At 33.7% G+C, this 17,721-nt stretch overlaps 2 protein-coding genes across 15 annotated transcripts in view; one reads left to right on the plus strand and one right to left on the minus strand.

The window, feature by feature from the left end:
• The first annotated feature begins 1,570 nt into the window (after window positions 1-1,570).
• LOC139090162 (uncharacterized) lies at window positions 1,571-2,693 on the plus strand. The gene is made up of 2 exons (XM_070639885.1): window positions 1,571-1,889; window positions 1,944-2,693. The coding sequence occupies exons 1-2, from the start codon at window positions 1,631-1,633 to the stop codon at window positions 2,429-2,431; spliced, it is 747 nt and encodes a 248-aa protein (XP_070495986.1). The 5' UTR covers window positions 1,571-1,630; the 3' UTR covers window positions 2,432-2,693.
• Window positions 2,694-5,299: 2,606 nt separating this feature from the next.
• LOC139090145 (dystrophin, isoforms A/C/F/G/H-like) overlaps window positions 5,300-17,721 on the minus strand; it is a 239,027-nt gene continuing 226,605 nt past the window's right edge. For 11 of the 14 annotated variants that reach the window (XM_070639868.1, XM_070639857.1, XM_070639858.1 and 8 more), the window contains 7 exons: window positions 13,288-13,754; window positions 12,351-13,221; window positions 11,778-12,287; window positions 11,591-11,719; window positions 11,415-11,529; window positions 10,979-11,119; window positions 5,300-8,284 (listed from right to left, as the gene is read on the minus strand). In XM_070639868.1, coding sequence (XP_070495969.1) covers window positions 8,199-8,284; window positions 10,979-11,119; window positions 11,415-11,529; window positions 11,591-11,719; window positions 11,778-12,287; window positions 12,351-13,221; window positions 13,288-13,754 — 2,319 coding nt within the window. In that variant the 3' untranslated portion in view covers window positions 5,300-8,198. The other 3 variants (XM_070639866.1, XM_070639867.1, XM_070639869.1) reach the window with 3 other exon arrangements.

The raw sequence follows: 17,721 nt of genomic DNA on the forward strand, positions 1-17,721 counted from the left end.
TCTCTCAATATAGCTCAATTTAGTGCAATTGCATGTGCTTTTTACCTCCATTTTCATCTCAGTTTTCTCAATAAAGTAAAAATTTAACACTTTTCTCATTTCTGTTCCTTCATTCTTTATCATTTGAGACTTGAGACATTTTCTCTTAATAATATTATTTTCTTGAAATGAAAGACTTCAATCGAATGACATGGTGTCAATTTATCTTTTATTCCAGCTGAGGGCAAATTGTTCATATTGATTTTATAAGTTGTTATGGAATGCAACTAGGATGAAGATGACATAGTCAGTTTTTAACAGAGTTTAAAGGCGACTCGATCCTATCAGACAATGAGGGTGGTCACTTAAATGAGCGTGCTTATGCATGGACAGTCGTCTTATGTGTATCCAAATAGGGTGCTGTAGAACATTTCATGCTCAATTTTGAGATCATACCAATGAGCATGCTTCTTGTCTGTTCGAGTTATAGAGAGTCGGGTCGACATTGAGGTTTGGTTCTTAGTTCCTTGAATGAGTACCACTACTTAAGTATATGCATTTCCTAATAATCATTAATCAACCTATCCAAACCTTTTAAAATGTGATAAAGAAATTCAGTTCCTAGTCATTTTAAGTTCAATTGAAATAAACGGTCACCAGAAGCTCCAAAAACTACATACTTAGCGCAGAACATCGACTTCACTTCATCAACTTCAACTTCTGATGCAAACTAAGATACAAAGCCAGCAACAGAGTCAGATGAAAAGCCTCTATTGTAACTTAAGCTCCACATAGGAACATGGTTTGCAGCAAGTATGTAAGTAAGTAGATAACCTGATATCGTGGTTTTTTTCCTGGACATACAATAAATCTTAAAAGGTCAGTATTTACAACCCTGTAGTATGTTTGTCATACTTTATAATCACCGTCTGATTTTACTGATTTCCAAGAATGATTTTTTCTTTTTACGTTATAAAGAAAAACAACTGATAAAATTCAGTAAATACAGGTACAATTTCAAGAAGTACTCAAAACCACGCGTTGCAACTTATCATCCTCTGATTACCTTTTAATTGTCTTTTAAATTTTCAGAGAAATTCAGATAGCCGGTATGCAGTTTAGGGCATTTCCTATTTAATTTGACGGCAAACAGGTTGTCCACCACTAGGATAAAGTTTGCCAGAGACTTAGAGACACAACAATCTGCGATCAGTCGTACCATCTACATTGAATCAATTATAGAACTCCATTATTCTTGATAAATCTAACAATGCTCATTTAGTGTTGCTTCCTTATAATCTCAATGTTGATCAATTAAGATGCTTCCTCCGATTCACACTCAATGACAGGCAGACACACAGAGTGTGAACTCCTAGTAGTCAAAGATGAGAAGTAAGCTTAAAACTTGCTGAACTATTGTAGTATAATGAAGTGAAAGTTCCAAGTTACCAGTATTAGCTCATTATTTTTTCCCACGAGTACAAAAACACTGCTTTTAATTGTAAACAATACAGTCCGATTAGATAGCTCCTTATCATCGCTACTCATTAAACAGATTTTAATCAGTTTTGTATAAAAGGTAAGCAACTTTCCCAGACCTCCATCAGTTTTAATCAAAACAATTCAAAGAAAAGTGCAAAAAATAACAGAAATGAAGTTACAAGTTGCTTCAATATTTATCTTGATGCTGTGCATGTCATATGCTCATGAATTTCGACTAAGAAATAACTGTCCATTTCCAGTCTGGCCAGGACTTTTAGGAAATCCAGGCAAAGAAACTCCATTAAATGGCGGATTTCAATTAAATTTATGGGAAACGCGAGTATTCTATGTTGGCTATGGATGGGGTGGACGTATTTGGCCGAGAAGAGATTGTGATGCCAATGGACATTGTCTTAGTGGAGATTGTGGTAGCTATGATTAATTCCAACCATTTCTTTTATAAATTCAGCAACTTTTTACAGGAAATAGACTTCAATGCAACGGAGCAGGTGGAATTCCGCCAGCATCATTAGCTGAATTCACACTTGATGGTTGGGGTGGACAGGACTATTATGATGTTTCTCTTGTCGATGGCTACAATCTACCTATCAAAATTAATCCAATTCCTGGAACATTCAGAAAAGTATCGGACTCATACTTTGATTGCAATCCAGCTGGCTGTTATCGTGACTTGAATGAAATTTGTCCAAATGAGCTAGCAATTTGGAACAATGGATGGAAGATTGCATGCAAAAGTGCTTGTTTAGCCTTCAATACTGATCAGTATTGTTGCCGTGGTGCTTATGGAACTCCTCAAACGTGCAAGAGTAGCAACTGGCCTGTCAACTATCCAGCAATTTTCAAGCAAGCTTGTCCTGATGCTTACAGCTATGCATATGATGACACAACAAGTACATTTACTTGCCATGGTAATCCAGAGACTGGATATGAGATTGTATTCTGTCCATGAGAATCTTAAGAATGGGAATTTTAGATAATTAAGAATCTAAATCAGTGGTGCACAACCTTTTGTTTTTCGCGGCATAACTTGGTGTTGAGCCTTTACCAAAAATCCACACTGTATACGGTTCATGGCATTTCAGTGTGCCGCGGCACACAGGTTGTCCACAACTGATCTAAATTAATTTATTAGATTTAAGTAAGTAATAAGCATAGCTATAGATTTAAAATGAAATAAAAATTCAATAAACGACTAAATTTGGAACTTGAAATCGACTAGAACCTTCATAACCTTTAATCTTATTACACAATAGAAATGCAGCATTGTACAAAAAATGTCAAATATCGTCTTATTCATTCCAATCAATAATTTTATGAATTTTCATATCCTGTATTGATCGGATATCGAACGTCAATTCTTCCATGATTTGTCATTTAATTGTGTATGCACATGTCAGATGCACAAATTGGATTTAAATCATGAAAGTTCTTTTTTTGAAATAAAATATTCAAAAGAATAACGAAAGGAAGGAAGTCAGCTTGTGACATCTTGTGCTGTAATGCATGGAGCTATCATTCCATGAATATCTTTTTTAAACTCTCGACTTGCTTCACAATTTTCCAGGGCAACCAGAGTAGTAAACATTAACTACATCTTCAATTGCAATTTTTTTTAATCTCAATGAAATTTTTGTTCTGAACAACTTTATCCAAAAGTTTTTTTCTTTTGTTTTCATTTCGACAGATAGAAGAGACAGCATGTTGTGAGTTCTTTTTTTTGTGGTTTCTTTCTTTTCTTTAACCGATGGAATTTCATTTTTTTTTCTTCCTTTTTTTATTGTGAGCAGTGTTGTTATCTGGATGAATTGTTTGGGCCAAACCTGCTTAGATGAGATTTTACTGCTGAACTACTCATATATGACATTGATTCTCATTCATGAACAAGCCTGGATGCATGATCAAATCAAGTTTAAAGACTATTTCATCAGGTGTTTCTTGTTGCAGGGATCTTAACTCAAATATACCTCATTATAAGTTTATCACAGCTGATTAGCCCATGTTATTGTTTTTAAAGCCGACATCAAGTGCAATCTAATCCTCATAGGCAAAGAAACAGCTTTTAAGTACCGTAGTGACCTCTTTGTGCTATGAAAGTATTATATTTGCCTGTTAGGGTCAGCCAAGCTGTGGATAACAATTGGCCTGAAAAACAGACGATGTAGAAAAGGCGAAATATAGTGTTCCTAAGCAGACGTGACACTGACATGGAGTTGGATTCGGTGAAATCTAGCCACCCACTAGAATCAAGCTGACTTTAGGATACTATTTTCAACACTTTTTACGCCTTTTGAGTGATATTTACGTCTAGTGAAGTAAAAAAGAAATTATAATTATAAAAATTATTCGTCTAAAATCATAGGAACGTTCAAAACCAGCCTTTTAGGAGGAGCTATAAGGAATAGCCGAATACTGCAATTCTGGACATACATATACAGTACAGGAAATGCAGGGTTGCTGTTTTGATCAAATCCTAGTATGAAGTAGATCCTGCAATGAACTTCTAGGTGAATGTGGATAAATGGATATGAATTCATGCTAATACAGATAAATGCGAGTAAACCTACAAGTTCCTCCCCCTTGTACGCTATAAACAGAGTTAATTCCTAATGACTGAATCAACAACACTGTTAATGTTTATCTTGTTCTTCAAAAGTTTTTACGAGTATACAAAGAAATCATCACCAAATATTTTTTCTTGTGCTTTCTCGTTCAACTTAATTTCATATCGAGATTAAAGTGCACTTGAGACGAAATTAAAGTGTAATGAAATTTTTCACTTGAGGTATTTATGAGGAAAAATTCTCTCTTTTTTTGGTTGAGACATTAAAACATGAAAGAAAACTTAAAAGTTTTTGAAATGAAAAATGATTGAGGTCTTCATAACGAAAGGAACTAAGAAGCAGTGCTTGTTAAAATAATGTGAAGGCCAAGAATTATTTCATTATGAAACCTTTCGAGTGAAAAAAAATCTTGCAAAATATGCCATTGAGAACTTTATGACATCGTGACTGAAAATCGTAAAATTATAGTCATGGATAGCAGGCGTTTGTCGTGAGAATGTCATTGTAAGTTTATGCAAACGAGTGCTCATTAAAATTATTTCTGATTATGTACCTGATACTCTACTAAGTAGATTGATAAAGTATAGGAACTTTATGTTTTCTGATTCATTGATAAGGGCAGGGGTTAGGGTAAGGCTGATTAAGGGAATCAGATATTCAGAATATAAGAATAACACTGAAGAATGGAACAGCAGATTCTAGATCGTAGTGCCTCTTTGTTTTTGACAGAATCTGAACTTTAATTAATCTATCTGAGGGTCAGAGACATATCTAGCGCAGTTATGGACAACCTTTAATTTTTGCGACACCTAGATGGTAAGCCTCAACTTAAACATTGTCATACGTTTCATGGCATTTTCAAGTTGGAGAGAAGAGGGATAAAGGGGTCAAGGGGTGAAGGAGTGAAGGATTGAAGATCTGGACGGATGAGAGTCTGAGTCTAGTGTTAGATAATTTAGAAATGTTCCCTAGTCAGGTTTCTAATTTTTGTATATTCGGGATACTTTGAAAAACATCAATTATGATATTAGCCTCTAATTGGTGAACTAAAAAACTCAAAAATCTGCAAAAATCCTGAAAAATTAGCAAAAGTCCTGAAAATCCTGAAAAATTGACAAAAATTCAATAAAAACCAAAAATTTATTTAATTTTTTTTTTTCATTTCAAAAATTGATTTTATTTTATCTCAAAGTGTTTTTTTTTTCTTTCTTATTTCATTTTATGTCCATTTCTAAAAATGATATGACTATGAAGCATTTCATCAATTTAATGATTAATGATTTTTTATTTTCCATCTTTTACATGCGATTTGAACATCATCTTAAAATCATGATCGTTTTTCATGTGTATTTTTATGTATAATATGTGTGTTATATGTTATGAGTGACTGTAGAATGTCAGTGACTACCGTAAAAATTTAAGAGTATGGTGATTGATGATGCGCGACATTTTCGGCTGTTCCAACATATCAGAATCATTAGTCAATAATGAAAGGAATATGAAGTCAATAATTTTGATAAATCCATTAAAATGTCGGCATCAACATTCCATCGCCATCAATTTTTTTCATCTTATTCTGTTTATTTCTTGATAATAATAATCATGATAGTATTTCTTGATAATTAATTAATTTTTTTTATATGTATTATTGGTTCCATAATTCATATTACTGATTATTCATCTTCATCTATGTAGCTCAAGTTACAAAATATCATTATAACTACACTTCCGTCACTTCCGTCACCGTTTTTTGCGACGATGCATTTTTTTTATACATTTACAAAAACATTTTAAAATAAACAAAATAAAATTTAACAACAAGTGAGGAAAAATTGTAATTAAAAAAAATTCCATAAATTTCTTTCTTTTCTCTTTTTTTCGTATTGAATTTCACGATATAATTAATTAATATAGTAGCTATGAATGAGAACAATTTTCTTCTTTTTCATATAAATTAGAATAAAATTTCTATAAAGAATCATACATAACAGAATTAAAGTTAGCTATATGTAGGTTTTATAATTGGTAGAAAAGCTAAGTGATAGAAAAGTAGCAAATAAAATTGCTGTCCAAAATAGTTGGGAATGAAGTCTTAATCAATAAAAATACACTTTTTACTTTTTGGGTTTATTTTAGGGTTTTGAGGGTTTTTGATCTATGTTTTTGAATTTATTCAAAGGCTGTTGACTTGGCTGTAAATTCGGCTGTTGACTAAAATTGAACGATGTGAAAAATTTCAGTTCTTACCGTAAACATGAATAGAAGTCAGCCCTTACGTAGTCTTTAGGGTGCTCTTCTGTCTTGCCGTCAATTCCGCGACATTAAGGCTTCCTGCAGACTCAAACAAACCCTAAAACCATAAAATACATCAAAATCCTAGTTTTTTTTCTGATCTATTTAGCAGTAATAAAAAAATTTAATTTATCTAAGTTTCATCTTGTTTTGTAGTTGATTGATAAAATGTGGATTGTAATTTTTTTTTTAAAAAGTTTTTTTCTTCTGTTTAAAGGATTAAAGCTGAAAATTTCAAGAACAATTTCTAATGGCAGTGGATTTTGTATTTAGTGTGAAACTGCGTGAAATACGACGAACCGAATTATTCGCCGTAAAAATGGATCTAAATCGGGATATGAACGTATTCTACATTTGCCATGACGGAGAGAAGTTCAAAGAGAACATGGGATTGTATATTACAATTTTAGCTCTACGGTTTAGTGCCATTTTCACACCGACTTCTAGTGAACACTAATTTCACGACGATCTTGTGCTGTTTCTTTTAAATTAGTGGGAGTTTCAAGCTTACCCTAACCAACAATCAGCATACCTTTCTAAAAGACCATGCTAATGAGTAAACTCAATCAACATAATGGAGCATTTTCAATTTTGTGAGCTTACTCATAAGCATGCTAGTCATCTGTTCGGCTCATTAAGTCTTTGACTATCAAACTTTAGATTTATCTCTACAATCAGCAAAACAAAAAAGGTATTTCAGGAATTATCTACTAAAATTTCGATAATAATTTGATATATTCTTACAAAATGTCATAAGAACATGATCAATTATCTTTGATCTTCGTATTATTTATAAATTTTTGTCTATCTACTAATTATCATCTCCAAAGAGTTGAGTGTTTCTTTAAAAATATCCAACCTTTGAAAACATGTTTAATCGTTTTCGTTGGGAGTGGTAAGGATCGACTGAATTGCTGAATAATTGAAATAATTCTAAAGTATGGCATTAGTTGATGAGCTAGTATAAGGAACAATGTCTCAAGAGGGTTAAGTCGAAGGTTCAAATAAGTAAGTCACAATGCTCCATTTTGAAGCTTCTTGGAGTTCTGGGTCGATTTAGAATCCATATAGACTCCTTCTTTTAATTTATGTTGCTCGGAAAGAAATAAGTCGTTCCTGTCGATGAATAGGAAGCTTACACTAGACATTACATCGTCATGTTTCCCACTTGAAGTGCAACAGTTGCCATCACGCGACACACAGTTCAAGTTCTTCAGTTTATAAAATGTTTGACCTGATTTTAACAACAAATGTCCACAAGAGTTATGAACAACATCTTTACATTCCTCTAAGGTTTCACTTTCAAGGATATCCTGTATATTTACATAATAACAAGTTTTCCATTGCCATTAGAAAATTTTTCCATAATTTTCCTTCCTTTTTTTTGTTTTTCAATAAATTCTTTAAGTTTCTCATGCAAAACTTCCACGTGAAGCGTTACTTTTTTTTGTTGTATTTTTTATAAATTGTAAAAATTTCTATGAGTGTATTTTCCTCCATGTATAGAAGTAGAAAAAGTTTTTTATTTCATTTTTTGTGAGACTGTATGATTTAGAAGAAGAATAAAAAGTTTTTTTTTGTCCATTTTATTTAATATTTATAGGTTAGAAATAGAAAAAATGCAGAAATTGTTGACGTAGAGATGTATATGGATATAAAGAAAGAGATTTTTGAGTGCTACTTCAATTTTTTACTAGCTTTTTTGTATTTTTTTGTTAAAAAAGGACATTCTCGCTACTTAATAATTAATGATATTATCGATATTAGATTGATATAAGATTGATTATGTGTTGATTTCGTTCACAATATTTTAACAAATATTCTCATGATTTTTTTTTTAATTTCCTTTCAACTTTCCAAAAGTTATTCTTTCTCATTCAAATCACTTTGTTCAATTTCCTGATCCGTCATTACGGTGACGAGGTCCTTTAGTGCCTTATTCAAGTCACCTGCATTGTCAATAATAAAAAATTCATTTCAATTAAAAACTGAAACCTTTTTATACAAAAAATTTTTAATGCTCCTTTGTGGTAATTTTGTCAGATTTATTTGATTGTTTGGTGTGATGCGGTTGGATTGGCTGCATTAGCTATAGTTACTCTCAAGTACCAAAAAATCACTATATAATCGCTAGAGCGCCGTTTTAATCATTTTGACAAACTTCCAGGTGGAACTGGGTATGATCATTTAGTCAAAATCAAGTTCATCATCTAGTTAAAATTTGAAATATGCCCGAGCGTCACTGTATAGTCGATAGAGCGCCGTTTTATCATTTTGGTGAACTTCCGGGTGGAAAAGGGTATGATCATTTAGTCAAAATCTAGTTCATCATCTAGTTAAAACTTGACATATGCTAGAGCGTTACTGTATAGTAGGTAGAGCGTCATTTTATCGCTATGGCTAACTTCCAGGTGGAATAGGGTATGATCATTTGATTTTTTGAATTAAAAACTTGACATATGTTGAACTTGCCAACTTTTTTACTAGAAGTGCAGTCAATTAATCGAATCCTGTTCCACTCGAGACTACTCGGACTTTACTACAGTGAAAATTAACCCAAATGGAGAATTTAGAGTTGACAATTCAATTTGAACTTAATTTCATAGCCAACCAGACATCCAACATCAAACAACCATCTAAACCTGTCAATAAATCACCCCAAGGGATACACATCATCATGCGTATGTATGAGTGTATACAATATATATTCATAATATGTATAATATTTATAGAATTAATGTTAATGTTCCATCTACCAGCTTTTCAGTTGATAAGCGCAAATTACTATCATTATTTCACTCGTTAATATTTAATTAGTCAATTAATATTTATGCTTTATTTGCACCTCATCTGCGTAAAAGGGGAGGGGGATTGGAGTATAGGATATTTAAAATTGTTGGTTATGCATGTACTCAATTTATATATATGTATAATATATTATTGATATTATTATTGTTACTACTACTATCATCATTATAATTGTATATTTTATTTAATTTAACTATTAAATTATAATATTTTTAAAAAACAAAAAAATTGGTTGCGTGAATTGGTTTGGAAGGTCGTCATCATCTTTAATCCATTTTTCCATTTTTAGTGTCCATATTAGTAAGGATGAGTAGGAAGAGAATTTTCACAAAAAACTGACCACAAAATTGTATCATTATCAGTCGCCATCTCATGATTAATTAATAATCCCCAAACAACAACCAAACAATTTTTAAAAAAACATTGCTTTTTCTGCCATTCATCGATGATCATTTCCAGTTCCTATAAAGCTACTATTTACATTCGTCCTGTTGGTATTTTTGGTTAGTTGTTATTTTTATATTTTGGGAAGCATCCAGATAGAAAAAAATGCAATTGAGGGAGAGAAAAAAATTGTATAAATTTGTTAAATAGAGACAGAATTAAATATTTGAGATAAAATAATAAAAAATTTCACACTGCAAATTTAATTTAATAAAATGTTAGGCTGTTATGGGGGATTAATTTTGCAATGAAAAATTAATTGTTAACTACAAAAAGCTTTAAGCTGTTTTGAGAGAATTTTTTTGTTAATTTGCTTTTTAATATTTGACATGAATCGTGTCCAGTTGAATCTGTTTTTATCTGTTGTTCCAAATGGAACATGTTGCAATTAGCTTGGATTGTCGCTAGATGTTCCTCTAGACTAGTCTATTCTGCTCAGGATTAGATTAAGATCTTGAATAATTATAAAGATTGAGGAGACTCGACTCAAAGCATGTTGTGTCCGAAAAGCACCTAGTTTGTGTCTTTCGGACATTAAATTCTCTGAATGAAACCTACTCGATCTTGACAATAATTGAAGGCACTAATTAAATTCTGTGCAGAATATAATGTATTATATCCGATTAAATCTGCTGTTTTTTTGTACTGTCTACTAACAGAAGGCATGTAACAGCTTTAGTAGTTATCCTAACAGGCAAGGAGCATGTTTTCGTGGAACAGAAACACCACTAGGGTATCTAAAAGCGGTCTTATTGCCTGTTAGGGTTAGCTCTGCTTATGTAGCTACCTTTGGCTAGTCTAATTTTCTAAACTAATCTAAGTCTAAGTCTAAACTAGACGAAACTAATTTTAAACATCCTACATTACAGTTGTTATCGTTTTTATCAATACACCATTCCTTGTGATCAAAGAATAAAATAACATTGCTCTAAAAGTACCAAGAACTAAGGGTTCTCGAGATCGAGACTAAGCCTTCCCAGTCTCGAAATTTGTCGAGACCGAGACTTTGAAGAATTCTCTTTGAGAATTCTCTTTGAGAATTCTCGAAAATTCGTTGAAAACGAAACTTCAGGAAGCCATATCAAAAACTACCAAAAATATCTTTAACCTGTCTAGTCAATTATTCACCAAACTAGCCTTTAGCCATAGTGTTAAGAATAACAGATCAACTTGTCACAAATTCACCAATTTGTTAAATCTAGGTTTGAATCCTATCGAATCCATCTAATTCTTATAGAGCAACATATAAGTGTTAGCAATCAATACTCTAAAGATTCCAAAGGATTCAAGCCAAGAAGAAAAAGCCATAAAAATTTTCTCTCAAAATCAAAAGCATTCAAGCTTCAAAAAAAGTTCATGTTCTTAGTTAAAAAATATTTCCAATCATTTACCGGCCATATGCAATAAGTTTGAATGTGTATGAGCAGGTGGTGGTGGACGATTCATTAATTGCTCATTCATATGTGCACCCGATGCATTGCTCATAGCATTGAAATTACCACCATTATCATTTCCTATTTGTTGTGTTCCATCTACATATAAGAGTCATACCCGACACCGAAAAATTGTATGAGAATTTTTCATTAAGGAGGGGCAACAAGAAGGAAGAGATATAAAGTTAGAGAATAATAATTGAGTTAGTATCGATGTGCAATGAGAAAATAAAGTTAGCAATTTTAAAATCTTATTTCCGGGCTGTGTCTGTATATATATATGAGATAAAATACAGCTATTCCATCACCGATGAGTATCTACACATTTTTTTTTATTTACCAGACATCCACAGCTAATTCACAATAATTTGATAAAGAAAAAGTTTTAACTCACTTGAATTCTGTTCAGACGTGTAATGTCCATTTTGTTGGAGCTTGGCAGGTGATTCCGTATTCAATTGGGATGCTGTTACTGCTCGTGTTTGGAGTGTTGATGCTTTTGTGTTTGGCTATTGGGGATTAATTATCAGGTTTAGTAATCGATACATTATCATAATTATAGGAACATACCTCATCTAATAACTGACGTAGTCTTTGTAATTGTGCTTCAAGCTGTCTATTGTGATCTTCTAAAATTTGCATTCTCGCCTCTAGTCGTCCTTTGTGCTGTCTTAGAAGCTTAGCTTCTGCCATCATGTCCTGTGGAAATTGCAAAATTTAGCATAAAATTTCCATAAAATTCAATAAAATGTCTAACCTGTCCCTGTCCAGTTCCAGTTCCACTTCCTTGCGTTGGTGTCGTTTGTGTATCGTCTGGAGTTGTTGTTGGTGTTTGCTTGACTCTAAGTCGTTCATATTCTGCCTGTAATGTTGCATTCTCTTCCTCAAGATCACGAATAATTTGTTCCAACTCTTCGCGCTCTTCTGCTTCATTGCTTGGTGATTTCGGTCCATTTGATGATGAAATTGATGGATTTGGCATTTGATGTTCATCGTCACTTTCTGGTGTTGAATTACTTCTCGTTCCACTTCCGCCTTCAACTTGTGCGAGTCTCGATGCATACATTTCTAATCGTGAATGCATATCATTCTGTAGTGTATGTGTTGTGTGTTGTGGACTAGGTGCTGGCGACTCTAGAGCATCACCTTCGAGGACACTCTGTACTGGCAAGTAACCGACTCGTGGATGCTTCTTAAAATATTTTCTTGACTTGAATTTATTGCGGAGTGCTCGTGTGAAATCACGGACATCTTCCGATGACGTTGTCTGTTCAGAATTAAAAAAATTATTTAATTAAATTAGAAAATGCTGAAAAAATTGTCGACTTACCGTTGTGCAGTACTCATGCATTGGATGTGTGAGTTTATGATTTTTAGCATTTTTACCAAGGAAGAAGCACGTCTGACACATATCAAAATTGAAGCATTTTAAGCATCGATATCTAAATCCAACAATTGGATATTCCTTGCAAATGTTGCATTTTGCTTGATGTTTTGCTGATTCTGCTGCCGATAATCTATGCATAACTGGAAGCCATACAAGACTTTGTGGTTCATGTTGAAGCCAACCAAGGAAATGTTGTGCCTCAATGGAAGTTTCTAAAAGCTCGCCATTCTGATTAACACCAGCACGTTCGAAACATGAACGGACTGATGGTTCAATATTGGATCCACCAAATGCTGCAACTTCACCCAATTGACGTGGAACCTGTATACAATCATGTAATAAAAGTCCCAATTTTCTCTGATCAACTTTCTTATCTTGATCGGCAATGAGTCGGAATAAATAGCGATATTTCTCCTCGAGGGGTCCTTTACACAGCAATATCAGACCGACTTTAAAGCTAAGCACACGAATTTGTCCAGTACGTTGGGAATCATAAACATTAAGTATCCAATTAATAGCGAGATCCAACAGAAGTGGCATATCAATTTGATCAATTGTGACATAAAGTGAATGCAATACTGTCGTCATGTCCGCAATATCAATTAGTTTATCATTCTGTCCTCGTAATCCATGAATGTCGAATCGTTCGATTGCAACATTCATTTGAATTTTATCGAATGATAATTTTTTCTGAACGGTACGAAGTTTCATTGCCGTACGATAAGCGGAAAATCGAATATCGTTTAGGTCTGATAAGGATTTCATCAAATCAATCATATCTGGATGATCCCATGTTGTTGTTTCACGTTCGTGGCTATTTTTTTTTTGCGAGAAATTATATTAATTAACTGAAAGAATAAGGAAATAGCACATTACTTACTTAATGTAATAAGGCACATTCGCTGGAGTCGTTGCTCTTTCCCAAGGTGATTTAACGCTCGTCGCCAAATTTGGTACGGGACCAATTGTGCCAGACAAGTTATGTAAATTCCTATTATTCTCACTCATTGATGCAGTCAATTGATTTCCACCAACTTGTACGAGAATCTTATGACGTTCATCAATAGCAATTTGTAATAATTTCATACGCGTGTTCAAATCTTCAAGCTTTGATAAGCATTGACTAGGAACTAACACGTGATTTGCGGTAAAAAAGCTTTGCTGTTCATTACAGTCATCCAATAATGCACCCGCTGTTGTCATCTGGTCTTTAAGACGTTGCAGATACTGCATTTGATCAATTGCCTCATTTGCTGACGATGGCGTTTGCCATGAATGAGCCAATTGTTCGGCTTGACTAACACGCGAACTCAAATCTTCCAAGGTTTTTTGGAATTGACGCATTTTCTGTAAAGAAAAATTGAGAAATAAATGAATTTTGTTTAAAACAATAAATGAATCAGTCAATCTAGTAAAGCTAGTAAATAATAAAGTCCCACTGAGTTTTGCTCTAAATAGACAAAAAGAAATGAGTAATGTTTCCATTTCTCACAGTCACATAAATCATTCATAACATAAAAACGGTATTTGAGTTGTGATGTAAAGAAACTGTCGGAAGTTTTCGGTCACCCATCAACGCACACTTTTCCTTTTAGTGCATTGAAATTTATGATTGCTTTAATTAGCTATTAATAGGAATACTAATGCTGTATGTTTTATAGTTTACGTTGTCTAGACAAGAGTTAGTATAATAGCTGTAGCATCCTTCTGCAGAGGTCTTCTACTGCAGGTAGTCGTCTTGTGCAGATGGCTCCTTCTGCAGGTAGCCGCCTTATGCAAATGGGCACTTCTGCAGGTAGTTGCCTTCTGCAGATGGACTCTTCTACAGGTAACAGACTTCTGATGACTCCGCAGAAAGTAACAATCTGCGGAAGCAATCATCGTCAGAAGACTGCAATCTGCGGAAGGGTCCATCGGCAGAAGATAGCAACCTGCACAAGAGGACACCTACAGAAGCAGTGATTCGGAGGGCTTTAGACGATTTTTTTCTACCTGTATTCCAACTCTGGTTAAGAATGCAGCGTCTTTTCAGGCAACTAGACTTGGTTCAAAACCATCATTTACTAATTCTCACTCAAAAATTCACTTGACTTTAGCAAGGCCATAGCAGGCAAAGAAAGTCTGCTTTCAAGAGCAGAAAAAGATGAGAACACTGCTCACGAGCATGCTCATCTAGAATATTAAAGGTGAGTACGCTCTCTTGTCTGTTAGGTAGGTTAATCCCTATTGGACTTCATTGCTTGTTTCATGCCTATTATAAGTCCCAAACCATTCATACTTTAAGAAATAAAATTGAATTTTTCGAGTTTTCCATTCTTTTGTTGCATTAAACGAGTCTTTTGACCCTTGACTGACATCCATTTCAAGTTTTCAATTTTTACTACTTAAGATGTCAAATTAAACATTTTTCCTTTTGTTCTTTGCACCCTTCCAAACTTCTTGACGTTTTTCATTCTCTTTTATTTCATTTCTATTTTTGCATGTATTTCCTCTATAATTGTAGGTTGAGAGGGAACCATAAGCACTTTTCATTTCAATAGGGAACAAAAAATCATTGAAATAAGTGACGTACATTCATCATTTATTTTTCATTTTATGGTAAGTGTAAAGCTCGTGCATTTAAATGTGAAAATCCATGCTGTTTTGATTTTAAAGCATTTAATAATGGAGAACACCTTTTGTTGTTTTATGGCAGAGAATGAATGACTGTAACTGTTGATTGCAATCCAGAGAAGATGATTTCTTGTTTAGGTTTCCTATTTTATCATACTAAATCAGTGATGGGCAACCTGTGTGCCTCGAGACACACGAGTGCAACCAAAATTTTGCGGAAGTGCCATGAACCATATGCAGTGTGCAGTTCTAATGGAGGCTTACCAGCAAAGTATCTTGCGAAAAATAAAAGGTTGACCATCACTGTACTAAGTGGATCGGCAATGGGTATCTGCAGAAAATGCTAAGTGCACCGCTGTCATCCCGTGTACAATTGTTTTGTGATAAGTAAGTCATAACTAAGAGAGGAATTTTGAATAATGGAAAGGTCTAGACATCCTGAGACCTCATGCTTTAAAACTCACAGAAAATATGGGTCACATATTGATGAATTTTAACCATATCCACACCCTTGCATTAGATTAATGCATCTCAAATAATATTTTATGACTTCCATCAATCAACATATGTGTTGTTCTTATAATTTTTTTTTTATTGAGCTTCAAATCATCATTATAATATTCTGCTTCAATTCCCTCAAAACTTCAGTAAGCTCCAGTTATCTTAACTGGTTTCATTATTTATTAAAAATTCATTCTCTGAATTGCGCCATAAATTACTTAGTGTACAAGTTTTTTTTTTAAATAATTACAATATGATATACAGACGCATCATATGTGGGTCACGAGTATTTTTCCATAGTACATTCAAATTCATCAGAACGTGAGAGATGCTCTCAAAAAATGAAAAAATGAAAGAAAATGACAAAATGCAATGAAATTCATCTTTGCCGAGCGACACAAGTTAAGATGGTTCTGTCCAGGGACGTAGCCAGAGAATTTCATGAAAGGAGCCTGTCCGTATCTTTGTATATATTTTTCAGAGGGGCAGCCGTGTCCCCAAAGACCCTCCTGACCACGTCGCTGGTTCTGTCCCGGAGCTCTTAATGTAACCATATTGTTGCCAAACTATTGTTGCCAAGTGGAAGCCAGCGATAGAGCTAGCTTCATGCGACACCTGTTTAAGGTCATGGATCACTATTGATCTGAGCGACCAGAAAAGTAAGTAAGGACGCCAAACTTAGGTAGCTTCCATTTTGTGTTAAAAAAGAGTTTCAAAGGAGCTCTGTGACGGAATCTTCGTCATTTGCATCGCTCGGGACTGCATGATGGCAGAAAAGTGTTGAATTTTATTTTTTTCCATCCTTTTTCATCCATTCCTCTTAAATTTCACAAACGAGAGAATCATTAAAGGAACAGAAACATTTTTTGTATCTAGTTATTTTGTGTGTGCCACACTAAGAATGTGAAGCACGACACAAAAAAAAAATAATTAAAGAGAATTTTTTTTGCTGTTCAAAGAAAATCTGCCATTGCATGGTGCTTCATCATCACAAAAATGAGGAAAAAAAGGAATAATATCAAATGTCTCCACAAGTGGAATAAAAGAATGCACTATTGCTGCGCAACATGAGACATCAAGAACTACTGTCATGAAATTCATTCGCTTCTATTATGCTCGTAGCAACAAGAAACTCTTCGCTCGACAAACACAGCATAAAGAATGAAAAAATAGTTGAAAATAAAAATAAAAGATGGGAAGAAAAACTATTAAAAAAGTAATTAATGACTGAGAGATAGTTGTAGACAAATTAGAGGATTTTTTTTCATCTCCTATTTTTTTTTTTGCAATTTTTTTTCGAGTGAAATAAAATATTTTTATGCACAAATTTGATGGAAAATTGAGACGTTGCATTTGTTTTGTCAAGCTGGGATGCAGCTGGTGTAATTTGTGAATGTCTCATAATGAAATTAATTTTTTGAAGCTTCTTTTTCGATCAGTGTAGATAAAAATGTTGTGTACATGTGGACCAAGTGGACAGTTGAATTAGAACTAAACGGCATTTGCTTGACAGGGATGGGTTTCATGGAATCGTTAAAAAAATTTGCGGAATTCCGACGAATTTGTGAAAAGTTCGATAGAATTTCATTGAAAATTCATCAGAACATAAGGCGGAACTGCTGAGTTCCGGAAAATTATTTGTGTATTCCTAGTTATCTATAGACAGATTCAGCTTCCGATGAACTCCAAGGAAGTAAGTAATATGCTATAAACTACAACCGCTTAGTAGTATCTTCCTTTTGGATACTAAATGATTACCACTGTCTAGTGAACTAAAATTGATTCAAATTAGACTGTCCATTTGGCTTTCGTGTTGACAATATTTAAACATTTGTCGATCAGGATTTAAAGTTCCTCATTTATGTCATCTGACATCTAATGAAAAATTTAATCAAGCAGCACAGTTGTAGGACAAATATCTGCATAACTCAGAAATTTTTCAAAAATTTGCAAAATTTTCATTCAATTTTTCATCCATTCGGAGGTAAAATCCCATCAGTAACCGAATGTCAAAAATCCTAAATCAAGATAAGCTTGCTAAAGACTATCCTAACAGACAGTGAGCATACACCCAAATGAGCATGTTGATCAACATACGCAACCAATATAGTTGAGTATGCTCAACTTTGTGAGGACACTTATGAGGATGCTCCTTGTTTTTTCAGGATAAGTTTTCCCTAAATCAAGATTTTGACTAATT

Source organism: Chironomus tepperi, unplaced genomic scaffold (assembly GCF_022539635.2).
Source record: "Chironomus tepperi strain 1889 unplaced genomic scaffold, CSIRO-AGI_Ctep_v1 contig_217, whole genome shotgun sequence".
NCBI classification, from domain to species: Eukaryota; Metazoa; Arthropoda; class Insecta; order Diptera; family Chironomidae; genus Chironomus; species Chironomus tepperi.